The sequence below is a fragment of the Dipodomys merriami genome, unplaced genomic scaffold (assembly GCF_024711535.1).
Source record: "Dipodomys merriami isolate MVZ:Mamm:240054 unplaced genomic scaffold, mDipMer1.0.p SCAF_21, whole genome shotgun sequence".
Lineage (NCBI taxonomy): Eukaryota > Metazoa > Chordata > Mammalia > Rodentia > Heteromyidae > Dipodomys > Dipodomys merriami.
Window position 1 is genome coordinate 28,552,484 of NW_027203493.1, and position 27,282 is coordinate 28,579,765.

At 39.0% G+C, this 27,282-nt stretch overlaps 2 protein-coding genes across 7 annotated transcripts in view; both read left to right on the forward strand.

Annotated features, from left to right (window-relative positions):
* The window catches only part of Uevld (UEV and lactate/malate dehyrogenase domains), a 54,494-nt gene extending 43,925 nt beyond the window's left edge, over positions 1–10,569 (forward strand). For 3 of the 5 annotated variants that reach the window (XM_070032746.1, XM_070032745.1, XM_070032750.1), the window contains 3 exons: positions 2,352–2,415; positions 5,498–5,621; positions 7,166–10,569. In XM_070032746.1, the coding sequence (XP_069888847.1) occupies positions 2,352–2,415; positions 5,498–5,621; positions 7,166–7,333 (356 nt within the window). In that variant the 3' untranslated portion in view covers positions 7,334–10,569. The other 2 variants (XM_070032748.1, XM_070032747.1) reach the window with 2 other exon arrangements.
* Positions 10,570–12,157: 1,588 nt separating this feature from the next.
* Tsg101 (tumor susceptibility 101) overlaps positions 12,158–27,282 on the forward strand; it is a 29,609-nt gene continuing 14,484 nt past the window's right edge. Inside the window, exons 1-6 of one of the 2 annotated variants that reach the window (XM_070032753.1) lie at positions 12,158–12,311; positions 14,992–15,076; positions 17,515–17,580; positions 18,910–19,073; positions 20,271–20,397; positions 25,151–25,217. In XM_070032753.1, coding sequence (XP_069888854.1) covers positions 12,270–12,311; positions 14,992–15,076; positions 17,515–17,580; positions 18,910–19,073; positions 20,271–20,397; positions 25,151–25,217 — 551 coding nt within the window. In that variant the 5' untranslated portion in view covers positions 12,158–12,269. Of the gene's footprint in view, positions 12,312–14,991; positions 15,077–16,480; positions 16,503–17,514; positions 17,581–18,909; positions 19,074–20,270; positions 20,398–25,150; positions 25,218–27,282 lie in introns of those variants that run through there. The other variant, XM_070032754.1, reaches the window with a different exon arrangement.

The window sequence follows — 27,282 nt, forward strand, 5'->3', positions numbered from 1 at the left end:
GCTCAGGGACAGTGCCCTGGTCCTAAGTTCAAGCCCCATGACCGACAAAAAGAAAACAAATACCATAATACAGCAAAACATCCAAATTTACATATAGAGGGCAACATTACCAATACCACTGAAGATTCTTATGTACTTCTCCCAAATCCACATCCCTGCTTGCCATCTAGGGATATCATCAGATCACTTTTTTGGTTTTGTTTTAGCAGTACTAGGGATTAGGCCCAGCGTCTGAAGCTTACTAGGCAAAGTGTTCCACCACTGTTACACTCCTATCTTGCTACACTTGATTCAGAGATAGCTGACAAAAATCTATACCTTGACCCTGAAGCCAGAAATAGGTTAGAGGCTCCCTCTGTTGGTTTTATGTGCAGATTCCAACTGGTATATTTTTGTATAAATGGCATCATCACAGTAATGATTTGAGGTAATTATCATTAGTTCTTATTAAGTGCCTACTATGAATAGTAATTTCTTTTTTGGGGGGGGGTTCAGTCATGGGGCCTGAACTCTGGGCTTGGGTGCTGTCCCTCAGCTCTTCAGCTCAAGGCTAGCACTCTACCACTTGAGCCACAGTGCCACTTCCGGCTTTTTTCTTTTTGCTTATGTGGTGCTGAGGAATCAAATCCAGGGCCTCATGCATGCAAGGCAAGTGCTCTACCACTGAGCCACCTTCCCAGCTCATCTATATAGTAATTTCTGTAGGTACATGTGCTCAGTGTCATTTAAATTTTACAAATATGTTCTGAAGGAGGAGATGGTTTTCTAAATTTATAGATGAATAAACTTAAGGCCCAATAAAGATAAGTAATTTGTTCAAAGTCACATATCTAATAACAGACTTGAGGTTTTGTGTGTGTGTGTGTGTGTGTGTGTGTGTGTGTGTGTGTGTGTGTGTGCTGTATGATGTTAGATTTTTATTACCTCTTGTGTGCTCACCATCATTGTAAAGAATGTGCACAATAACTGGGGATGTAACCAATGATAGAATGCATATCTAGCATTTTTCAGGTCTGTTTGATACCCAGCACTGAAAAAGATTCTTTAAAAAGGCGGTGTGCTATTGCTTCACACCTGTAATCCTAGCTATGCTGGAGGCTGAGATCTAAAGATCAAGATTCTAAGATAGCCCAGGCAGGAAAAGTCCATGAGGCTCCTATCTCCAACTAACTACCAAAATAAAATAAAGAAAGCCTAGAAGTGGATGCCAGAATATACACACATATACAAAGCTGGACTAGTGGCATAGCATAACAAGTGCCTAGCTCAAAAAGATAAGGGTATAAATTCAATCCATAGCACCGAAGAAAAGAAACCTCCTTTTGATCTGAGAATAGTGGCATCTGTCTGTAATTCCAGCACTTATGAAACTGGGCCATGAGGATTTTGACTGAAAAAAAAAAACAACAAAGCAAGCAAAAGATATGTGCAGAATAGTACAAAAGAAGAATGCATGGTCCTTGCACCATGGAACCCTAAAGTCAAATTTGAGGAAGGGAGGAATGTAAATACATATAATGTTCTTTACTGATGACATATCACTAAATGGCCTAATTTTTTATTCAGTTTAGAATATTTCTATCTTAATCATACAATATTTTTATAGCCAAGTGTGTATTTGCTTTGCTTACCTGAATACAGACTTGTACTAAATGTCTTCATGTAGGTGAGAAACAAGTAAATAGTGAAATGATTTCAAAATATAACTATTTCCACTTAATATTTAACATGTCATATAAATAACCAATTTGTGAGAGCCAGGGTTGCAGCTCAGCAGTAGAATGAGCCCTAGGCATGCACAAGGCCCAGGTTCAGTTCCAGCACCACTCCAAACCCTGAATATCCAGTTTGTGTACACAGCTGTGAAATGTTTGTTTTATAAGAGGACATGGGTAACCCAGAAAATGCTCATCATACACTCATAACAGTTGTGAAATTTCTTTCCTGACATTGAAGGCTGCTAAATTATTTTTCCCTGGTGGAAAAAAATTAGTTCAGTGCAATTTCCAACCAGACAAATGGCAAGTGCTTGCAGCATTTGGTGGCCTGTTATATGCGTCCCACTGAGGAAACAACTGTTCCTAGTTGAATAGTAAAATGGCTGTTGTAGAGATGGGAGAACTGATAAGAAGATTACAAGTAGACTAGGAATGTTGTTTGGGGGAGATAATTCAATTTTTTTTCTCAGCAAATACAGTACCATCAATGGAAAACAACTTGCTAGAAGGAGTCAGACTTACTTACTTAGAAAGATTAATTTAGGTACCTTTGACTGCAAAAGACCATTTATCACATCTTAATCCTAAGAGAATCATTGACAAGAGATAATTAATTTTTCATTTAATTTTTAGTGCCCACATGGGGTGGCCAAGAGGAAGGAATGAGTCATAGCTCTCAAGCACAGATGTCTAACAGGTAACATTGCAAATTTGCACAAATCCAACTAAAAATCACAAATGTTTATACAGCATGCTCTTATCAGGCTTCTGTTAAGAAAAACTACCTAATGTGGATAAATTCCAAAGTATAAGGGAGTATAGTCTTTGATTTCTTTTTTTTTTTTTTTTGGTCAGTTTTGGGGCCTGAACTCTGGGCCTGGGCCCTGTCCCTCAGCTCTTCAGCTCAAGGCTATTGCTCTACCACTTGAGCCACAGCACCACTTCTGGCGTTTTCTGCTTATGTGGTATGGAGGAATTGAACCCAGGACCTCATGCATGCAAGGCAAGCACTCTACCACTGAGCCACCTTCCCAGCCCTAGTCTTTGATTCAGGGTCTTTGATTTCTTACCTCAGGGTACATCTAAGATTACTTTGTAAACTCTTCCAGCTGACATTTAAAAAGTAGAACATCTTCCTTAGTTGAGACAGTCATCTTATATTCAGTCATCTAAGGATATTGGCAATTTTCTTAATGTAGAAGGAAATTTTCCCATAACCACTTAGGAATTATATTGATCATGCATAAGTATATTTTCAAATCAGTCTAATGTGAATATGTCATTTTATATGTTCAAGAGGGCAAGTGTATATCCACAGATTCTTGCTGTTCGCCTTTATTATGAGGTCTTCCATATTCTGAGATTTTCCAGGTTCTGTGCTTCCCAGGTTGGATTTACACACACATATTTTCACATAATTTGTTGTTTCACTGCCACGTAATAACAAATTTATCTAAATTCTTAGGTGGTGGTATAATTTAGCTTTTAAACTTTTGACTTGTAGTTTTTAGATCATAACAAGTAGAAAGAATGCTTTCTTATTGAGAAGAATAGTATATAATTACCTTGCATTTATAAACTTTTTTGTTCTGTTTTGGTGGTACTGGGGATTAAACCCAGGGCCTGGAGCATGGTAAACATATGCTTTACTACTGAGCTATACTGCCCTTTTTTTTTTTTAAAGAAACAAATGTAAATGATTAATTTATATTTTTATAAAAAGAATATATGGCCAGGTGCTGGTGCCTTATGCTTGTAATCCTAGCTACTCAGGAAGCTGAGATTTTAGGATTGCAGTTCTAAGCCAACTGGACAGGAAAGTCCATGAGACTCTTATCTCCATTGAACTTCTAAAAATCGGAAGTGGAGCTTTGGCTCTACTAGCCTTTAGCCTTCAGCTAAAAAGCTCAGGAACAGCACCCAGGCCATAGGTTAAAAAAAAAAAACACCAAAAATGTATATACATATAATAAAACTTCAAATACTACAAGATCTATAAAGTAGATAGTAAAAATCTGGGGTAATTCTATCTTTTATAGAGAACTCCTGTTAAATTTATTAATTCATCTGGTTTGTTTTCAATACTTCTATAAACATATTGTTATTTCTTATAATAGATTCATGCTATTCATACTATCTTACAACATGCTTCCTTAACAGTAAATCTGGGTATCTTTCCATATAAGTCTATCTTGTTTTTCTTTTTTTTTTTTTTTTTTGGGGGGAGGGGTGGGTCCAGTCATAGGGCCTGAACTCTGGGCCTGAGCGTTGTCCCTCAGCTCTTCAGCTCAAGGCTAGCACTCTACCACTTGAGCCACAATGCCACTTCCGGCTTTTTTCTTTTTGCTTATGTGGTGCTGAGGAATCGAACCCAGGGCCTCATGCATGCAAGGCAAGCGCTCTACCACTGAGCCCCCTTCCCAGCCTTATCTTGTTTTTCTTAATAGCTATATGGTACTGCATTTGGTAGTGATTTATGGAACCAATCTCCTTTGTTAATTATTTCCAAATACTTGAGTCTATAAATTTGAGCATGTTACTGTAAGATAAACTCCCGCAAGAGGAATTTCTAGATCAGATTTTGCCAAATCTTTCTAAAAGATTACTTTATACTCTCAACATTAGTTACAGGAATACCTATCTGTAGCTTCTTAGTCATCAATTGTTTCATTTTTTTGATAGTCTAAACTGGTAGTTGATGTTTTAATTCATATTAGTTAAATATTTACAAACATTCATTAGATATGGGCATACGATCATATAAAATAATATTTATCAAAATGAACTCCAGCAAATGGAAGCAAGAGGTTATTTTGCTTGTTTTTTTTCCCTTCTTTGTTGCTGTTTTTTATTTCTTTTTTTAACAAAAGTTTTTTAATTATGAAAATACTATACAGAGGGGTTTACAGTTACATGAGCAAGGTAATGAGTACATTTCTTATCAAGCATTGTTGCCTCTTCCTTTGTTTTTCCCTTACCATCCCTTCCCTCCCACCTCCACAACTACACTCCCCCCCATTTTTTGTTTCTGTACCATTTGTCTTATATGTACATTTATCTGTTTGGAGGAGGGTATAGGGGAACACAGAAATGGTGGGACAAAGGGTGAACAGATGCAGCAGTGGTACTCGACACTGTTGGAAATGAACTTTACAACTTGTAGAAGAGGGGCTCAGGAGGAAAAAACTGGGAGAAAATGAGGAAAGAGATGATATTGTCCAAAAAAAAAATGTACTCATTACCTGATGTATGTAGCTATAACTCTTCTGTACACCATCTTTACAGTAACAATAAAAAATAATGAATAAGCCGAGAGCTGATGGCTCACGCCTTTAATCCTAGCTACTCAGGAGGCTGAGATCTGAAGATCACGGTTCAAAGCCAGCCCCGGCAGGAAAGTCTGTGAGACTCTTATCTCCAATAAACCACTAGAAAACCAGAGGTGGCACTGTGACTCAAGTGATAGAGCACTCACCTTGAGCTGAAGAGCTGAGGGACAGTGCCCAGGCCCAGAGTTCAAGCTCCACAACCAACAAAAAAAAAAGAATAGTAAGAAGTGGAAAGAAACATCTGTTATTAGGGTATTTGTATTTTCTCTAAAGTATCTAACTTTTTTTTTTAAAGTTTGTTTTTAAAGAAGTTTCTTAATTATCTGTATGCTAGCCTAATAATTGATGTATAACTTTTATTTTCATATCATAAAAATATATTATACCTTAATGTATACTAAATAGTGTATATTTTGGACATTTATTGAGAATTTTGTCTTTAAAACCTAGAGCAATGGAACTATTAAGGGTAAAAGGTCAAAGATCCTGGTCTGTTGGACTGTCAGTTGCTGACCTGGTTGACAGCATTGTGAACAATAAAAAGAAAGTACACTCTGTGTCAGTTTTCGCAAAGGTAACAGTTACTCTCACTCTTGTATTCTGACCTTTTCTATTAATAATGTAAAACCAGCAAATGTGCTATTCAAACTCTTATCTAGGTATCTTTAGTATCATTATCCTGTTATCTATGGAAATTCTAGACTTCTGCTCAGTTTCTCTCTCACTTCATAATTTTCAAGATTCCTCAAGAAGTGTTTATATGGGGGCTGGGAAGGTGGCTCAGTGGTAGAGCGCTTGCCTTGCATGCCTGAGGCCCTGGGTTCGATTCCTCAGCACCACATAAGAAAAAAGCCGGAAGTGGCGCTGTAGCTCAAGTGGTAGAGCACTAGCCTTGAGCTGACGAGCTGAGGGACAGTGCCCAGGCCCAGAGTTCAGGCCCCACAACCGGACCCAAAAAAAAAAGAAGTGTTTATATGACCTGAACTTCTGGTTGTCTTTTGTCACTTTAGCCTACCAACTCACCCTGATTGATGTGCTAGCTGGTCTAAGCTGGTTATTAGTCTACTCCAGTTTATTTTTGTCACATTATTCAGGATATAAATTCTGTAAAGGACATCTAAAATGAGGTACAAATGTTTAGTCAAATATTTTTGGAAATTTAGAATTTTCCAGCAGGGAAATACAATGTGGAAAGAAAAGTTATTATGTTTGTCAGGTACTGGTGGCTTATGCCTGTAATCCTAGCTTTTAACTCAGGAAGCTGAGATCTGAGAATTGAGGTTCAAAGCCAGCCTTGGCAGGAAAGTTCACAAGACTCTTAATTCCAGTTAACCATCAAAAAGCCAGAAGTGGAGTTGTGGCTCAAGTAGTAGAACATTAGCCTCTAGCAAAAAGACTAAGGGGCAGCTTTCAGCCTCTGAGTTCAAGCCCCAGGAGTGGCACAATAGCAACAAAAAAGTTACCGTATTTGACTATCCAGAACACCTACTCTGCCCACTCCCCAAGAAATTCTGACCACTTATTTTTCTTAGCTCTCAACCTGCTTCTAACGCACATTGCAGTCAGCCTGCTTACCTACCTATAAAGGGAATACCTTGACCAAGTTCTTCCCATGTCTCAAAATTTTTCTGAAGTTATTATTTGAGTTTAAGAAATAAGTAAGTAGATGGGCACCCATGGTTCATGCCTGTAATCCTAGCTCCTCAGAACACTGAGATCTAAGGATTGCAATTCAAAGACAGACTGGGCTGGAAAGTCCATGAGACTCTTATCTCCACTCCAGTTAACTTCCAGAAAACCAGAAGTGGCACTGTGGTTCATAGTGGTAGAGACAAAAAGCTCAGGGATAGCTCCCAGGCACTGAGTTCAAACCCCATGACCAACTGAAAAAAAACAATTGGTAAATAAAGCTAAACATGGTAGTACATAACTATGAATCTTGTGATGAGAGTCTAAGGCAAGAGAATCTCAGATCCAATGCCAGCTTCATAATGAGTTTAAGGCCAGCCTGGATTACATAGCAAGACTGTTCAAATGTATGAAATGAATGGTGAAAATTATATTGTATTACTTTTTAGAATGATTAATCTATTATAATCCCTACTCTTTTCATCTCAGGGATATTATGATATACATAGTGAAGTGTTTTTAAGTCTGCCTTGCATTCTTGGAGCCACTGGCGTATCTGAAGTGATCAGAAACACAGTGAAAGAAGACACAGTGGCTGAGAAACTGCAAAGCAGTGCATCCACAATCCATGGTCTCCAACAACAGTTAAAACTTTGATTCTCAAGTATAGTTACCTAAGGAAGAAAGGTCATTTAATTTTGCCAGCACAGATAAGTTTGAGAAATTCTGTATCTTTATTTACCCTTGCTTGGTTAAAATAGACGGTTTCTTAGTAGCTTTCTAATTTGAGTCTTTAAAAAGTTCAAGTTAAAAATCTAATTTCCTTTGGGGTTCTTTTTTTTTTTTTTTTTTTTTTGTCAGTCATGGGGCTTGAACTCTGGGCCTGAGCGCTGTCCTTCAGCTCTTCAGCTCAAGGCGAGTGCTCTACCACTTGAGCCTCAGCGCCACTTCCAGTTTTCTAGTGGTTTGTTGGAGATAAGAGTCTCACAGACTTTTCTGCCTGGGCTGGCTTTGAACCATGATCCTCAGATCTCAGCCTCCTGAGTAGCTAGGATTACAGGCGTGAACCACCGGCACCCAGCGCTTTGGGGTTCTTGATGTAACAATTCTGTTCTTTAAACCTACAACAGAGATTACTATTATTCTTCAGTGTACATAATTTTGAATTGTATATCCTAAACTCAAGCACATTTAGCACTTTGGAAATACCTTGTACGAAATAAATTTTAAACAACTGCTCTTTGACATTTATAATAAACATAAAGCAGAAAGGTCAGAATGGGCCTTACTTATAAAATCAAGACTAGGTACACATTCCAAAGATTCACAGCTTATGGTATTCGGATTTTTTTTTTTTTTGCAGAATCCAGTTGGCAAAGTGTTTTATTTTTCACTCTTCAAATGATTCATTAACTACCAAAAGCTAGAAAAGAGAAACTAGCAGAGTGGCTCAAATGGTAGAGCAAACTTGCTCAGCAAGCATAAAGCTCTGAGGTTAAACCCCAGTACATCTAAAAACAAAAATTTATCAAAAATAATTTATTATTATTTATACTGGGGCTTGAACTTCATGACTTTGACCTCTCCCTTGGCTTTTTCTGATCACAGCTGACACTTTACCTCTTGAGCCATAGCTTTATTCCCTTCTTTTGTCTGCCGGGCTGGCTTTGAATAATGATCCCATTTCTCAGTATCCTGAGTACTGTGATCATAGATATCAGCCCCTGGTGCTTAGAAAAGAATCTTATATTTACTTTTAAATAATTAAAGGCTCTGTATATCTATTTAAATAGTAAAATAATAAAAATACAAAGTTTTAAATTTAAAATAAAAATACCTTTCAACATATAAAGAAAACATTACATATAATTTAATTTCTAGTGGAATTTCTTTTCTGAAATGTTATATTACATCTTCCTAGGATGTTTAAGATTTCCATGTCACAAACTATGGTATTAGTAAAAGCATAGAGAAATGTATATTATAATGGACATATAAATAACAAACCATTTATTAGGTCAAAATATGAAGTTTTCATGAAAAGCCATTGGTATTAAGGGAAAAGAGGTTGAATGGACGGGTGTTTCTGAACAGATCTTTTAATCATTGCAGAAGAAATCACTTAGCATACATATACTATACTGGTAGGACAATAATATTTTTGTATGTGAAAGATACCATGTTGGTACTGTTGTGATACGCAACTATTTTAGCAGCTAAATCAGTAATTTTCTGTGCCAGGCATTGTGCTTAGTGGTTTATTTATTGTAGCCTCAAAATAATCCACTGAGGAAGGCACTATTACCATCATTACTTTATTAAGTAGAATGTTGAGATTTAGTAACTACAATCTTATGGCTTTTAAAGGACACTACATATCCATACAACCTCAACTTTGTAGACACCAAAAAGGGAAAAAAGTCCTAACAGCCAATGATCATCACAAGACCCAAAAGTTGGGGATTTGAGTACTATGAAAGTTTTATTCTCTGTAGTAACTTTTTTTTTATATTTTAATTTTTTGCCAGTCTTGGGGCTTGAACTCTTGGCCTGGGTGCTGTTCCTGAGCTCTCTTTTATTCAAGGCCAGTGCTCTACCACTTGAGCCACAGTGCTACTTCCAGCTTTTTTGAGTAGTTTATTGGAGATAGTTTCATGGACTTTCCTGCCTAGGCTGGCTTTTAACTGCAATCCTCAGATCCTGGCCTTCTGAGTAGTTAGGACCACAGGTGTACCAGCAAGTGGCATATATAGTGGCTTACTTAAAAAAAAAAAAAAAAGTGTTTGGAAAGATTCTCTGTCTTATGGGATATATCCTCAGCAAATAGTGGATGGGATATATACTGATGCCAATGTTTATTTGTAATCATTTAGCTAATACTTAATAGGAGTTTTTACAAAGCAGGTACAAATGATGAACGTGTCTGGACTAGATACAAACCCTCTGGTGCTTATAAGCTAGTATAAGAAAGAAAATAGACTGTGAGAAACACAGTCATCAAATTTCACAAGTAAATATACAGCTGCAAATATAGTAAGCACTGTGAAGAAGTCCAACATGTTTTAGAGTCATACAACAAGTAAATCCAAATCTGGCTATGATAATAGAAGCCAAATGGGTTGTCAATGACACATGTATCCTAGGTAAAAAGGAAATAATCTAATGTTTACTTAGTAGTAGATAGTGATAATGGTGATCAGCAGATGGAATTCCATATACCTTGTTTAAGAAAGCTGAAAATTAATAGCTTGGAAAGGTTCCCAGATTTAACTGGATAAAGACCATAGACATTTGGGCCCAGTGTATATAAATAGGGATAGAGAACCTGCCTAACATGCCCAAAGCCTTGGGTTTGTTCCCAGCACTGGAAGAAGAAAAAAAAAAAAGAGACAAAAAACCTTGCATATTGGAAAGATAAGCATTTTTAATAAATGGTAGTTAGAAATTGGATACATTCTTAAATCTGATTTCTAATGAACAATTGCAAAATAGTTACACTAGAATTGTCAAAAATTGATTCTATTCTGAATGGAACATTTCAATACAATATATTTCTTGAACGCCTACTGTTTCTCCAAGTATTGTGTTAGAATTTGAATATTTGAAGATGAGTAATAGTCCTCACTCTCTGGAAGGCCAAGAAATAGAAGCAATACTCTGTATCAGACATATGCTTAAGTACATTAACAATTATGTTGCAAGTTCACTGTGATAAGAAAGTGACCATTGCCACCATCAGTTAACTTTTTCCCAAAATCATGCAGTGCCTCTTATGATTTTTAGTGGGACTTGGGTTAAAATGTTTCTCTGAAACTACAGAAGATACATATTTTTATTTTGCAATTTGCATTGTTTTCTTTAAATGTCAAGAATAAACTTGATTTTAAAATGACCTAATGATGCCTGATTTCTTTAGTGTTTTCATATGATTCACACAGCACTCAGAACATTTAATTATTTCATTTTAAGCAGCCTGTATACAAAATGAAAAGACCAGCTTTTATCACTTTTTTTCCCCATGAATGTATGATCCTTTTTCCTTCGCCTCCCCCGTTAATAGGATTACAAACATATGCTATTATGCCTGGCTAAGAAAACTTTATAAGAAATCTATTACCTAGCACTCCTCCAATTCACAAAAGCAGAACTGCAGTAATTGAAGGTACTTCTAAGTATGCTGTGGCTTTAAGAACATTTTGAAAACCATGTTTTTAAGCAGGCAAAAAACTGCAGGGGCCAGGCGTTGGTGGCTCATGCCTGTAATTAATCCTAGCTACTCAGGAGGCTGATAACTGAGAATCGCTGTTCAAAGCCAGCCCAGGTAGAAAAGTCCGTGAGACATTGATCTCCAATTAACCACCAGAAAACCGGAAGTAATTCTGTGGCTCTGGTGGTGGAGCGCTAGCCTTGAGCTGAAAAGCTCAGGGACAGCACCCAGACCTAGAGTTCAAGCCCCATGACTGACAAAAAACAACAACAACAAAAAAAACACTGCAAGGGCAGTAATCTTTTGCTTTAACTAACAGATTAGAAATAACTTTATAGAATTAACTTATCTAATGATGATACCTGTTGGGTTAGCCTGTGTGTGTGTGTGTGTGTGTATGATGAGTCTTCTATATGCTTTTAATAGGGCCCTTAATGTATGTGACCTCCACTTAGATGCTAACTTATAAGAGAATCAGTGCCATAGCCTTATTCTCACTAGAGCTATAATCCATTCACATCATCAAACCTAAGACTAATCACGTAGTGAGCCTTTACTTGAACGGGAATTTCACATACGATCGAATACTTGTACTGTACGAAGGCAATGAAGATAGGAAAAAAAGGTTGCCTTCAAGGACCTGTCTTGAAAGGTGGTCAGGCTAGAACACAGATATAAGGCAATGTAGAATGCAGCCTGCCTGTTTCTGTATCTGGGCACACATGTTTTTTGAGGAAAAGGTTATCTTGGAGAAGACATAGGGCTTGGCATCCTGAGAAAAGAGCTTCCAACCCTTTGCCCTTGCCAACGTAGGATGTTAAGACTTTCAAACTCGAAAGATAAGTCTGATCATCAGAGAACCCTTGCGCATGATCTAACGCAGACCCTGTTAGAACTGGGAAACACTTCAGTCCGCACTAGAAGTGCAGTTGCCCATGTCACTGTCCCTAGGACAGGTCCGTGCGAGCAGCCCCGCCGGCCCACCTGCTTCACGTGAATGAAGGCTCACCAGAGAGCCCCGCCAGCTTCCCTTACACCTGCCCCTCTTACCCGGCCCAGAATCCCGCTCCTTAGAACCAGCCTGCCCTACGCTTTAGGCTCCACTCTGATTTGCCAGATAGCCGCAGGACAGGAGCGGACGGGGGTCTGAACACCCACCAAGCCCCGCTCACCCCGCTGCGTTCGGTTACCACCCATCTCGGCCGAGCCTCGGGCCCGGAAGTGACGTAAGGGAAGCGGAAGTGCCGCGATGGTGCTGACTTCCTGTTGTGAGAGGTGGGGGGTGGGGGGCAGGCCGCTCGGCTGGCGATTGTCTGGGGCGGCCTGGGACGGCCCCGCAGCGGCTGACCCTCTGCCTGCGGGGACGGGAGTCGTGAGGAGGCCGTCATGGCGGTGTCAGAGAGCCAGCTCAAGAAAATGGTGTCCAAGGTGAGGCCGCGTCGTGCTCGTGGCCCCGCGCGTGCCCACCGCTCCCTTCCGCCCCCGACCCGGGGACCTGTCCAGCCCCACCGGCCTCCCCAGCGGGCCGGAAGCCGCGGTGCGGTCCTCACGGCCCGGCCCGCGCCGCTCGGCGCCCGGCGATCGCTGATGGCGCCGCGCGGAGCGGCGCGGGGCGTGGGGGGCGGCAACCCTCCACAAAGACGCGGGGCTGCGGCCGCCTGCCACCTGCCGCCTGCCCTCCTCTCTCCGGGAGAGTCGGGACTGCCGGCGGGGCTGGAGTTTCCGGCTTACATCTCCTACACAGAAGGAGGGGCGGTACTTAGTTCCTGGTCGGAGGCAGTTCTCCGCGCCGGTCCCGGGAATCCGTCTGCGCCCTTCCCTCGCTGGCCCCCAGAGACGGAGTAGCTCGCTCAGATTGGTATTCCCCACGCGGCTCAGCGGCGGCCCGCGGGAGACCAGAAACTTGAATTGACTCGATTAAGTAAAATGGTCCTGCGAATCCGGAATTGCTAGTCCCTCCCTCCCCTAGATGGAATTCCATGGCCAGAGATTTACTAGGAGTAACCATTGAATGCTGTTTATAACGTATATTTATTTGCTTTCAATTAATACAACTGGATGGGTGTGTGTGTGTGTGTGTGTGTGTGTGTGTGTGTGTGTGTGTGTGTGTGTGTGTGTGTGTAAGAAGCGATTAGATATTTTGTATTTTAAAGCAATTTAATTTGATAATTACTTCACATGTGACACCAGATAGCCGAATGGAACGTCTTATTTGTTTAAATCTTTTTTGTCCTTAAAGCTAATTGGAATAATGTATATGAAATGGTTGAGAATTAACTTCACCAGTCTTGAACTCGGGACTTGAGCACTGCCCCTGAGTTTTTTGTGCCCAAGGCTAGGTCTTAGCTACTTGAGCCATAGTTCCCCTTCCAAGTTTTTGGTGGAAAATTGGAGATAAGGATCTCACTGACTTTCCCCAGCTGGCTTCAACCACAATCCTCAGATCTCAGCCTCCTGGATAGAGCCACTGGCGCGCACACTAGCTTCAGATACTTTTATAAAAGCAAGAATGATGGAAACCCTTGTTCATCCATAGGAATGTATTTCAAAACCCACATAGGATTCCTGAAGCAGGATGCAACTGAACCCTGTACATACTGGGGTTTTTTTTCCTATGCTCAATGGTAGAGTGCTTGCCTTGCATGCATGAGGCCCTGGGTTCAATTCCTCAGCACCACATAAACAGAAAAAAACGAAAGTGGTGCTGTGGTTAGAGTATTAGCCTACTAGCCTTGAGCTGAAGAACTGAGGGACAGTGCCCAGACTCAGAGTTCAGGCCCTATGACTGGCAAAAAAAAAATTAAAAAAAAATATATATATATACTTTATGGATTAAATACAGTAAAGGAACTCACAATAATGATAAAAATAGAACTAATTATAATTAGGTTGCTAGCATCACTACTTTTACACTTTGAGATCATTTGTAAAATAAGAGTTTTTGAACACAAACATTGGAATTGTTTATCTTAGCCTGTAGGTCACTAGCAGGCAGGGTAATATTCAGTGTATGTATATTCTGGGCAAAGCAATGATTCACTTCCTAGGTAGGACAACATGAGATTTCAGCACAGTGTTGCACTACTCAGAACTTCCTGCAAACTAACACCAGTTTTTTACTTCAAGAGTTTTCCAGGTAATATTTTCAAACTGCGATTCACCATGAGTAAGTAAAAATACAAAATGAAGGACTGTGATACTGGAGTTCAGCAAAGAGGCTCAGACCAGAAAGTTGTTTTTCTACTGGTGCTGGGTATTAAACTCAGAGCCTCATTCTCTGTCAGCTTCTTTTCCTCAAGGCTGGTGCCCTACCACTTCAGGCTTTTTGGTAACTAATTGGAGATGAGTCTTGGAGACTTTCCTAACTGGCACTGGCTTTTGAACAGTGTTCTTCAGATCTCAGCCTCCTGAGTAGGTAGGATTACAGGGTAAGCCACCAGCACTGAGCTTCAAATTATGAAGTTTTAATCTAGCAGTTCTCAATTTATAAATGGCATTTTAAAATATAAAGGAAACCACCAAAACATGAATTTAGATAAATAGGAGTACCAAGGATTGAGCTTTGACATTCAGTAACATTAACTGATGAGGAGAAAAGGAAGAATCATTGAAAAGAATGAGAAGGAATAGCCAGAAAAGAGGAATACAAGCATTGGTGCTCTGGAAATCAAATTACTAACATGCCTTAGTAGGAAAGAATCAACTCTTGTCAACTACTGCTCATAGGTTAAGTAACGTGGAGATAAGAATTAGCCATTACATACCCTCTAACATACATTGATGACCTTGATGAAGTGACAGGATCTAGTGAGGGCTGTCTCAAATGAAAATAACAAAAATAACAACAAAGAACCCCCCCCCCACACACACAGATTTGAGAAAAGAGAAAATGGTGGTGAGTAACTTTCAAGGGCTCAGCTGGGTAACAAAAGTGAAATTAAAGCTTGAAGTCCTTCCAGACTTTTAATTATGTTAATGATTAGTGAAAACAATTATACTCCTTAAGAAAAGTGCTGTGAAGGAAATGAGAGTGTAAGAAAAGTAATTTAACAGTAAAATAACAAGCATTTGTTTTGAACTGAATTATTTTTTGACTTTTGTTTTTCAGTACAAATACAGAGACCTAACTGTACGAGAAACTGTCAATGTTATTACTCTATACAAAGATCTCAAACCTGTATTGGAGTCATATGGTGAGTTCATGCAGTGAAAATACCTGTTCCTATACTTTGAGTGTGATCTTTGTTTATGACTATAGTTTTCTCATTTTCTAAGATTGTTGGTTTTTGTTTTTTTTTGTCCTTGGGCTTGAACTCTAGGCCTGGGAGCTGTCCCTCAGCTCTTCAGCTCCAGGCAAGCTCTCTACCACTTGAGCCACAGTGCCACTTCTGGTTTTCTGAGTGGTTTATTGGAGATAAGAGTTTCATGGACTTTTCTGCTCTAGCTGGCTTTGAACTGTGATCCTCAGATCTCAGCCTCCTAAGTAGCTAGCATTACAGGCGTGAGCCACCAGCACCCAGCAATTGTTGGGTATTTTATTTGTAGAATTGAACTTCCAACTAATAAAAGTGTTAGGGAATGGAAAATTATAAGAGCTTGTATTTGTTTAGCTCTTTTTTTAATTGCTCTCATACAACTCTGCAAGTGTAAACCTATGAAGGAGTTTATTTCTGTTTTGTGGTTTTAATGTAAAACCCAGGGATTCACATGGATTATACATTTGCAGGAGGAAGTTTTAAAGATCTTTTAGTTCCTTGTTTCTCAATTTTATCCTTAGACATTACTGAAAAATGTTGAAGAGGGAATTTTAATTTGTTTAATTAAAACAAAATTAAGATGAGTGCTGGTGGAAGAGGCTGAGATAAGAAGATCATGATTTGAAGCCAGCCTGGGCAAAAAAGTCAGTGAGACTTTGTCTTCTATTAACCATCAAAATGATGGACTGGAGGCATGGCTTAAGAAGCAGAACAACAGCTGTGAGCTAACAAGTAGAATAAGAGCACTTCCCAGACAAAAATTTTAAAAGATCGAAATACTTTTAGAGTAAATAAAATCCTAAATTTATATAAGATGTCTTTATTTTTAAATACATAAAATAAATAGAAATTGATTTTACTACTACTGTAGAGGCTGAGATCTGAGGATCGCAGTTCACAGACAGCCCAGGCAGGAAAGTCCATGAGACTCTTGTCTCCAATTAACCTCCAGAAAACCAGAAGTGGCACTGTGCTCAAAGTTAAAGTTGTAGAGCACTAGACTTGAGCAAAAGGAGCTCAAGGATAAGGCCCAGGACTGGGGGGAAGGACCCTTACAGTTGCCAACAAAAGAATTTGTGAGAGAACTAATATCAGCGATGTAGAGAGCTGTTTGGTGGTAATAGAGTTTGGGCTTGAGACTTTGTGCTTGATAGGCAGATAAGCTTTAGTTATTTTTCTAATAGGGTCTCCCATTTATGTCCAGGCTGGCCTGGACTGTGGTTCTCCTATTTGTGCATCAACATAGCTAAGATGACTGGAGTACCCAAATTTTTATTGGTAGAAATAGGTTCTCATGAACTTTTTGACAGAACTGGCCTGGAACACTGATGCTCCCAATCTCCACATACACCTGGAATGACAGGTATGAGTCCCTGTTCTTGGCCTAACTAGTTTTTTGTATGTTCACTGTACATTAAATCTGTTAGCTTTCCATTGCTGTGACAGATACCTGAGAAAATTATCCTAAATGAGGAAACATTTCTCTTGGCTCACAGTTTCAGAAGTTTCATGGTCTTTTGGATTACATTGACTACGGGCCAGTGGTGAGGCAGAACATCATGACAGAAGGGCTTAGCAGAGGAAAATTACTTACTTTATGGTAGCCAAGAAGCAGAGAGAGAAAAGGGGCTAGAGACAAGATATACCTTTTTGAGGAGCACTCTCTATAACCCCCTTTGAACTAGATCTACTTCTTAGCTTATGCCACCTCCCAATAATATCAAATTATCTTGGTTTGGTAGTAGGGATCAAACCCAGGGTCTCAGGATGCTAGGCAACTGTTCTACCCTTCAGTTACACCCTCTGCATTAACAGTGATTTTTAAATAGTTTTAGAATTATGTTAGTTGGATATCAAAAGCTAATATTTACTGGAACTGGAACCATAGCATTCACCTCCATTTTTATAAATTGACCAAAGCATTCTTTCTTTATATTATTGAGCTGGTCCATAGATACAATCAACAAAGAATTCTTTGTTATACAAAGAAGGTGGTACATGAACAAGTTAGTCCTTTTCAAGGATACTAATACATTTAACAAATGTGTGTGAAAAGAGCAACAAAAAAGCTTAAAGTATTTCTACAAAAATGCTTGTAAGCTGGGCACCCACTGGCTCATGCCTGTAATCCTAGCTACTCAGGAGGCTGAGATCTAAGGATCATGGTACAAAGCCAGCCTGGGCAGGAAATTCTGTGAAACTCTTGTCTTCAATAAACCACCAGAAAACCGGAAGAAATGCTGTGGCTCAAGTGGTAGAGCACTTGCCTTGAGCTGAAGAGCTCAGCGACAGCGCCCAGTCCTAGAGTTCAAGCCCCACAACCGACCAAAAAAAAAAAAAAAGCTTGTAATTAAATCTTTGTTTTTTTCTTTCAGTTTTTAATGATGGCAGTTCCAGAGAACTAATGAACCTCACTGGAACAATTCCTGTGCCTTACAGAGGTAAACAACTTATTTATGTTCTAATGTAGTTATATTTGATGACATACTATATTGTTGAAGGGTTCTAAGTAAATTCAACCTACCATTTCGTGGTTTTAATAATAGTTCTGTCCTAAGTCATCTTCATTTGGCAGCAAAGTCTCACATTTTCAGCTGCTTAAAAACTTCCTGATCTATTAATGCACCTAGCATGCACAAGGCCCTGGGTTATCGAATGATCCTCAGCACAATGAAAAAAAAGGGAAAGAAAAAACCCAGCTTTACTAGGATATATTAGCAAATAAATGCCTAATTGCATTAGAAAAATTGAATGTTTTGAAAAGTCAGAGTATTAGAACCAAAATATGATCTTAACTTCTAGTTCAACCTCTCACACCATTCAAGTTTTTCCATCCATGGGAACTTATGTGGTTTAGTGGTCAAGACACACTTTATATATTTGAATAATTCCTAACTAATAATAGTACCCAACTCAGGCTAACTGAGAATGCATCAATAATATATGTAGCCAGGTACTGGTGTCTCACATCTGTAATCCTAGCTACTCAGGAGGCTGAATGAGGTCTGAGGATCAGTTTCCAAAGCCAGTCCAGGCAGCCAGTAAGTGATAGATGGAAAAAACTTGAAGCACAATGTGGTATATAATAAGCAGACAATAAAAGTAGATATTTATGGTTATGCTGTTGGTGATAATGCTGATGATAACCTGTCGCTGATATCCAGTCCACCACCTTCTGCTGGGATGCTTACAATGATAAGGAAACATTCAGCTTCATAAAGAAACTGCTTAAGCCAGGCACTGGTGGCTGACCACATTGTAGACACCAGTTAGTATCTGATTGTTGAACTGGATTTTATATTTCAGAAAGGGAATATCAAGTTTTTAATCTCTGATAATAGTGCTTTAAGTTACATTTATCCTCTTATTTCCAAATCCCCAACCCCCGAAGCAAGCCTTAACTGAAATGACATATGTAGCAAAAAGTCAATTTGGTCAAAAGAATGGCTCTAGAGGGAGTCACTGAGTTCAAACCCTAGCAACACTAAATATTAAAAAATAAGTAAACACTAAAAAATGGAAGTTAAAAAAGGATAATTTGTGAAGACTGTTTTACAGCAGCAGGCAGATGCTGGGAGAATAGTAATCAGTTTAGTGCCTTCATCCTACTGATATATTTTGTGAAATGAGAATTTGAGAAATTAGTTTTAAACTGCTTTGAAATGAAAGTTTTGTTGCTATATGTATGTGTATATTATTGTCTCTTTGTTACCTAATAAGCTATTGAAAAATAGCAAAAATAAAGTAACAAGTTTCTCCTTCTCTCTCAGGTAATACATATAATATCCCAATATGCCTATGGCTGCTGGATACATACCCATATAACCCCCCTATCTGTTTCGTTAAGCCTACTATTTCAATGACGATTAAAACAGGAAAGCATGTTGATGCAAATGGGAAAATATATCTTCCTTATCTACATGAATGGAAACACGTGAGTATTAATAGGATTAAGATGTCTACTGCTGCCAAGGTGGCTTAAGCCTGTAATCCTAGCTACTCAGGAGGCTGAGATCTGAGGATCGCGGTTCAAAGCCAGCCCGGGCAGGAAAAGTCCATAAGACTCCTATCTCCAATAAACCACCAGAAAACCGGAAGTGGCGCTGTAGCTCAAGTGGTAGAGCGCTCGCCTTGAGCTGAAAAGCTGAGGGACAACGCTCAGGCCCAGAGTTCAAGCCCCATGACCGACAAAAAAAAAAAAAAAAATACTGCCTTAAATAAAAATAAATTTTAAGGGCTGGGAAAGTGGCTCAGTGGTAGAGTGCTCGCCTTGCATGCATGAGGCCCTGGGTTCAATTCCTCAGCACCACATAAGCAGAAAAGTCGGAAATGGTGCTGTGGCTCAAGTGGGTAGTGCACTAGCCTTGAGTTGAGCTGAGGAACAGCGTCCAGGCCCAGAGTTCAGGCCCCATGACTGGCCAAAAAATAAAATAAATAAATAAATAAATTTTAAAAGTTTTAGCTGGGGTTGGAAATGTGGCTCTGTAATAGAGTGTTTGCCTTCAATGCATGAAGCCCTGGGTTCAATTCCTCAGCACCACATAAGCAGAAAAAGCCAGAAGTGATGCTGTGGCTCAAGTGGTAGAGCACTAGCTTGACCTGAAATGCTCAGGGACAGCACCCAGGCCCAGAGTTCAGGCCCCACAACCGACCAAATAATCTGAGGACTTGGGAGGCTGAAGTAGGAAAATTATAAGTTCAAATTATAAGACAGACCTGTCTCAAACAACAGAAACAAAGAAAGACTCCTGTGTGTTTTCAAAGTAATAAGATTGCTTTTTTAAAATTTTAAATCACATTGTGACCACTGCTTATATTCATTTCTGAGTTTATGTCATTACACTTAAATTGTCCATTGACAGTTAAAAGTTTTAGTTAGGTCTGTGGACTCAGATGAAGAATAATTCTGTTTAGCATACTGTTTTTATATACATGAAACGAGGCCTCCCACAAACATACAAATAATGATTAAAAAGCACCTGCCTTTATTAAAATAAGATTAAATAAAATTTTTATGATTGAGACCTTAGAAAACTGTCAAACTGAGTTAAAAACTGATGATAAATGGCCAGAGTTTTCTTTTTTACTGGAAAATGACTTGAGCTGACATTTATATGTTTTTCTTTTTTAGCCACAGTCAGATTTGTTGGGGCTTATTCAGGTCATGATTGTGGTATTTGGAGAGGAACCTCCAGTCTTCTCTCGACCTACTATTTCAGCGTCATATCCACCATATCAGGCTACAGGGCCACCAAATAGTAAGTAAAATTGAGATTCGATTTTAAAACATAAACAAAAGAAAACAGCCTTATAAAAATTTTTAATAACTGCACTTTGCTTTTTAGCTTGTCAAGTTAGTGGAATTTGGGGAAGTATGCTGAGGCCCCACATCTGCATGTACAGATTCCTACCAAAGACTGCCATTTGGGCTTCTGTTTGTGGGTAGAAATCTATGTGTGGATCTGCTGAATTCCAAGATAGAGGAGAAAATGCTGAAATAGAGCTAGAATTTTTAAATTATGCATGCCATAGAATAGCCTTACTTGACTAGCTTGGAAGCAATATAACGTGAAAGGTAGCCTGTCTTTTCTTTTTGAACCTCCATGATCAATATTGTACATAAGAATTAGGTATAAGGTTAATTGAATCATTCATATTCAGCTATTCTGGGTATACACAATTGGACATCTAGCTCTCAGCTGTTTTCTCTTTAGTACAGTCAATTCATGATTTTACAATTTGTGGAAGATGGAGACATTGAGATTGTGTCAGTTCTCTGATTGGTATTTATTATCCCTACAGTCCATTTATGTAAACAATTTTTAACTGATACTTTAAAAATACTCTGAACAGTTGGGAATTGGTTGTACTTAATTGTTTTGACTTTACTAAATTTGTATTTCTTTGTGTTTTCACCTGTGGTTTGTTTTGTCTGTCTGTTTTCGATGAACATTATTTTTTAATATGACTGAGCTTTGTTTTTTGTTGTTACTGTTGTTTTGTTTTTTGCTATTGCAGCTCAGGCTGGCCTTGAACTCACCATGTAGCTGAGCCTAGCCTCAAAACTTGTAATCCTCCTGCCCTCTGCTTCATGTACTGGTACTAGAGACATTATTTAAGTTTTAACATAAATTATGTGAGCTTTCATTTTCTTCTGAAAAATCATCCTATTCCTTCCTAATCTTTCTTGAAGAGCATCTTGATATAAGCAGAATGGGAATCTTAACACAACGCTTCAAACCCATTTCTCTCTTTTCCTACCTTCTCAGAATAAGCTTGGTTTTCAGATCCACATCCCACCTGCTAATAGTGATTATTTTGGATCAGAAATTTGCTCTCATCTTTTTTAATACTGTTGACTATAGTACCCAAGAGTACACAGTATTGCTTATTTGATTTTGAAGTACCAAATATTTCCTAATCTTATTGTTATTTATTTGCTCATATAACATAACCAGTAACCCTTTTCAGACATTTAGGTAGTCTAAGCAATGCTTTTGTTCCCTTAACTTTGCGGATTTTCCTTGACATTGGAATTTCAGTATTTAGAATGAGTGTACACTATGTTCACTATTGCAGTTTTTTGTTGTTGTTGTTGTTGTCGTTTTGGTGCAAGTACTGGGGCTTGAACTCAGGGCCTGGGCTCTGTGCCTTAGCTTTTTCCCCTCAAGATTGGCTCTCTACCACTTGATCCACAACTCTACTTCCAGCTTTTTGGTGGTTAGTTGGAGATAAGAGTCTCACAGATTCCAGCTCACTCACTACAAGCAGTAACACTCTAGGGTTAATTTAAGTAAAATTACTAGAGACCAGTTTATCAGTTCATTCCAGTTTTAATACATTTTATACGTTTATGCAGTATAAATCATCATCATCATTTTTTTTCTTTTTGGTCCCAGTACCAGGGCTTGAAATTAAGAGCCTCACACTTATCGTTCTTGCTCACAGCTGGCACTCTTCCACTTGAGCCACATCTCTGGTTCAGCATTTTTACTAGTTAAGTGCAGATAGAATCTCCAGCCTTTCAGCTTGGTTGATTTTTGAACCATAATCCTCACATTTTAGTCTCGTGAGTGGCTCTTAGCATTAATATTTTTTTTACTATAAAGAAATAAAGATCTGAATTCTATCCTCCCCTCACACGTACAAAAAAATAGCCAAGAAATTTGGATACATATTCAAATAAATATTGTGTTATACACTTCTTTTAGTATCATCATTGCTCAGAATATCCTTTAATTTCTTATAGGATGGCTTTTAATTTGCTATGTGTCTCATTAAAACCTGGGTTATGCTAGGCACTGATGCTACAGGCCTGTAATCCTGTAATCTCAGGAAGCTGAGATACGAGGATCATGGTTCAGAGCTAGCCAGGGCAGGAAAGTCTGTGAGACTCTTATCTCCAGTTACCTATCAAAAAGGTGGAATTGGAACTATGGCTCAAGTGGTAAAGTGCTACCCTTGAACAAAATAATTCAAGGACAACACCCAGCCACTACATTCAAGCCCCATCAATAGCACAAAGTAAGAATTTTAAAAAATAGAAAAATCTAACAGTGTTATAGCCAAGCATGATGTGTGTGCCTGTAGTTTCTGCTGCTCAAGATACAGGAAGATCACAGAAGTTCAAAGATAGCCTGAGCAGCATGGTCAGACCATGAGGAAGAAGGAGACATCAGCACTATAGTATAGTCAAACTTCATTTTTTGACAACAGTAATGATTATGCATTTGTTAAGTGGTAACTATAAGTCACAGCTAAGGACTTCATATTATCACAGTTACCCCATGTATTATATATATTGGTGCCCCATTTTATTATGGCTCTAAAATTAACCTGGTATCTAGTTCTTTGCTGTCTGGGATTTAAATGATACTTACTTCTAAAAGTTGAATCTTGAAGGCTTTGGTACAATTATTAGCTTTTTAGAACTACAGAAAAGGAAAATTGCTTGTACTTAAATGAAGTTGCAAACCACTATGAGATGGTAGGTAGTCTGTATTTATAGGAGTGGTTGTCTATTGTTGACACTTAGTAGTGTCCTTATCTTTTGAAAAAGGTATTTGTAGAGATGGAGGTGTAGTTCAAGTGGTAAAGCACCAGCACTGAGCAAAAAAAGTAAAGCAAAAGTGCAAGGCCCTGAATTCAGCCCCAAATGCTATGCATGCACACGCACACGCGTGTGTACACACACACACACACACAAATGGTCAGCTGTGCTTTGTGGCAGAAAAAAGATCTAGCTACTGTGATATTTTCAAACACTTTTTTAAATTTCTGAAATATTTAATATCATCCTTGCTTTATTTGACTTTAAAAAATCTATATTGAATCATCCTAACAAGACTGTGAACACTGACACTTGGAAATTATGTATATTCTGCAACTCTGGTAAAAGACCCTTCTAGATAGGAGCCCAGCATACTTCTCAAACCCATTTATAGTCTCTAAAAGTTGGTTCTTTGAAATCTTCATGTTTCTCACCTTCAAGCTTCCTGCATTAGTCCTGGTACTTGATCCCTTTTATTTGCCCTATCTCCTAAGTTTACATTAGAGCCTGCTCCTGGATGGTCCCAAATATAGCACTCTGTACTTTTCCAATCTTCACACTTAATATATCATAGAACACAATATAATCATTCTTTGTCACTTCAACTGAATCTAAGCAACTTGAAGCCAGGAGTTCATTGTTTTATTCTCTTTTCTCTCTCCATAAAATTTCTCATTTCTGTCACATAAAAGGCACTAGAATATTTATTGCCTCAAGGGCTAATTCAATGAGAAAAGTTTCACTTAGGAAAAATTAATTTTGAGAATAAATCATTTTTAGTTAAGGCAAATTACCTTTTCTTCTTCCGTGTTAATTATCCTCTTGGCATCATTAATAAACTTAGTTCTATGCCACTAATGCTGTCTTGAAAAAAATGTATAAAGCATTGTTTAAGATTGCTAGATTTGCCGGGCGCTGGTGGCTCACGCCTGTAATCCTAGCTACTCAGGAGGCTGAGATCTGAGGATCGCGGTTCAAAGCCAGCCCGGGCAGGAGAGACCAATAAACCACCAGAAAACCGGAAGTGGCGCTGTAGCTCAAGTGGTAGAGCGCTCGCCTTGAGCTGAAGAGCTGAGGGACAGCGTCCAGGCCCAGAGTTCAAGCCCCACGACCGACAAAAAAAAAAAAAAAGTTTGCTAGATTTTACCTTTTTTTCCATAATTTCCCAAGATTTTATTTATAGTCAGTCTAGATAAATATGAATGTAAATTTTGTGTTGGACTTCTCATGATAATTTGAAGTCTTTTATAGTTCTCAAGCCAACAAAAACAGCTGTGCTAATTGGTCAACATAGTCATAAAAGAAACATCAAAAGATTTCTTCAGGCTTGGCACCTGGGGCTCACACCTGTAATCCTAGCTACTCAGGAGGCTGAGATCTGAGGCTCTTAGTTTGAAGCTAGCCCAAGTTGGAAACTATGAGATTCTTAACTCCAGTTAAGCACCAAAAAAGCCAAAAGTAGAGCTGTGACTCGTAGTAGAGTGCTAGCCTTGAGCAAAACCTCAGGGATAGTGCCCAAGCCCTGATTTCAAGCCCTAGGCCAGTACAGTAAAACAAGATTTCTTAAGTACAGTGAAGAGATCATTGATCACTGATCTTAAACCAAATGAAGCCAAAATTACCTTTTTCTAATTTACAAATTGAAATAACTCGCCTCAATTTATAGATTCCTTGAGAGCTTGTAGAGATGAGCAATTTAGCCTGTTTGCTGGTTGTTTCTTGTTGGGATTATCATGAGTATTGTAACTCATATTTAGTGATTTGAGAATTCTGATTTCAAAATATTCCATGAAATAAAAAACTGTTGGCCAGATGTTTGTTGTTTTGAGGGTGAGATCTAAATCTTACCCTCAAATTTTGCTGTGAAAATTTGCTGTGGTTTAACATGATACATACTTTATTCAGTAGTCTTTATTATAGCATGTATTGTATTATTTTAAAATATTAAAAATTGTTTTTAGCCTCCTACATGCCAAGCATGCCAAGTGGAATCTCTGCTTACCCCTCTGGATACCCTCCTAATCCCAGGTAAAGAAGATTTATCTTTTTAGTAATTATATCAGCAATTTTGTGTTTGATTTTGAATCAAAATAATGATCACTAATGAGGGCATTAAAATAAGATTAGGATGGGCTGGGAAGGTGGCTCAGTGGTAGAGCACTTGCCTTGCATGCATGAGGCCCTGGGTTCGATTCCTCAGCATCACATAAGCAAAATGAAAAGAGCCAGAAGTGGTGCTGTGGCTCAAGTGGTAGAGTGCTAGCCTTGAGCTGAAGAGCTGAGGGACAGCGCCCAGGCCCAGAGTTCAGGCCCCATGACTGGACCCCCAAAAAAATTAAATAAAAATAAGATTAGGAGATGGAGGTGTGGCTTAAATGGTAGAGTACCTGCCTAGCAAGTTTGAGACCGTGAGTTCAATCCCTAGTATCTCATATTGCTACCCTTGAGCAAAAGATTTAGGGACAGCAGCCATGCCTGAGCTCAAGCCCAAGGATGGACACAAACAAAAAAGATTATTATAAAACTGCTATCAAATATAGAATTGAGTAGGAAAATTGAAGAGAATAATAAAGATTCAGCTTTTGTAGGCATTTAAGATCTCCCAAACCTTACCTAACCTAAACCCTTCAATCTAGTACTGCTTTTCTTCTATCCATCTGCTGTACTTTTTATTTTTTCCATGCTCAAGCCTAGCACTCTACAATCCAGGCCACAGCTCCACTTCCAGATTTTTGGTGGTTAATTAGACACAAAGGTGTCATGTATTTGGAGATAAAGGTGCCCAACTCATCTGCTGAACTTCCTTTCTTATTATATCAGTATTATTTACAGAGATCTTGTCTTGTCTGATTATTAACATCTTGAAAAAGAGTTGAATTTGGATCCCATTGCCTTAAATATAATGAAAATAATAAAAATTTTGAAGGGATAAAAAGAAAGGAATAATGTGAGTGTTGAAAAAAATTGTTTTTAACTTAAAGAGCCTTTAATCCTAGCCACTCAGGAGGCTGAGATCTGAGGACCTCTGTTTGAAGCCAGTCCAGGCAGAAAATTCCCCCTTGAGGCTCTTACCTCCAAATTAATCACTCAAAAAACAAAAAGGGCGGGCTGGGAAGGTGGCTCAGTGGTAGAGTGCTTGCCTTGCATGCATGAGGCCGTGGGTTCAATTCCCCAGCACCACATAAGCAAAAAGAAAAAAAAAGCCAGAAGTGGCGCTGTGGCTCAAGTGGTAGAGCGTTAGCCTTGAGCTGAAGAGCTGAGGGACAGCGCCCAGGCCCAGAGTTCAGGCCCCACTACCGGACCCAAAAAAAAAAAAGGGCTGGGAAGGTGGCTCAGTGGTAGAGCGCTTGCCTTGCATACCTGAGGCCCTGGGTTCGATTCCTCAGCACCACATAAGCAAAAAGAAAAAAAGCCGGAAGTGGTGCTGTGGCTCAAGTGGTAGAGTGGTAGCCTTGAGCTGAAGAGCCGAGGGACAGCGCCCAGGCCCAGAGTTCAGGCTCCACGACCAGACCCCCCAAAAACAACAAAAACAAAAAGTAGAGCTGTGGCTCAAAAGTGGTAGAGCACTAGCCTTGATCAAAAGGAGCTCAGGGTCAGCACCTGGGCTTTGAATTCAAGCTCTGCAACTGGAAGGAGAAAAAAAAAATTGAGGGCTGGGAAGATGGCTTAACTTGGTAGAGTGCTTACCTATAATGCATGAAGCCCTGAGTTTGATTCCTCAGTACCACAGACACAGAAAAAGCAGGAAAGGGCACTGTGGCTCAGGTGATAAGTGTGCTAGCTCAGGGACAGCGCCCAGGCCTTGAGTTCAAGTCCCAGGGCTGGCAAAAAAGACAAAAAAATTTAAAGTTTTTGCTTCATAGGACAAATTGCCTAGCCATCTACAAAGATAAAAATAACACTCCCCTCCACTCAAAAAATACACAGATTCTGAACATAAAGAACCACCACCAAAGAGATTGAATAAACCAAGAGACAGAAACTTCTCTCAAGTATCTGTAGCCTTCTTATACCAAGTTACTGAAAAATTCAATAGAATGATTATACACTGTCTTTGAAAAGGTAGGCAGAATGGGAAGAAATCTAAGGAAAA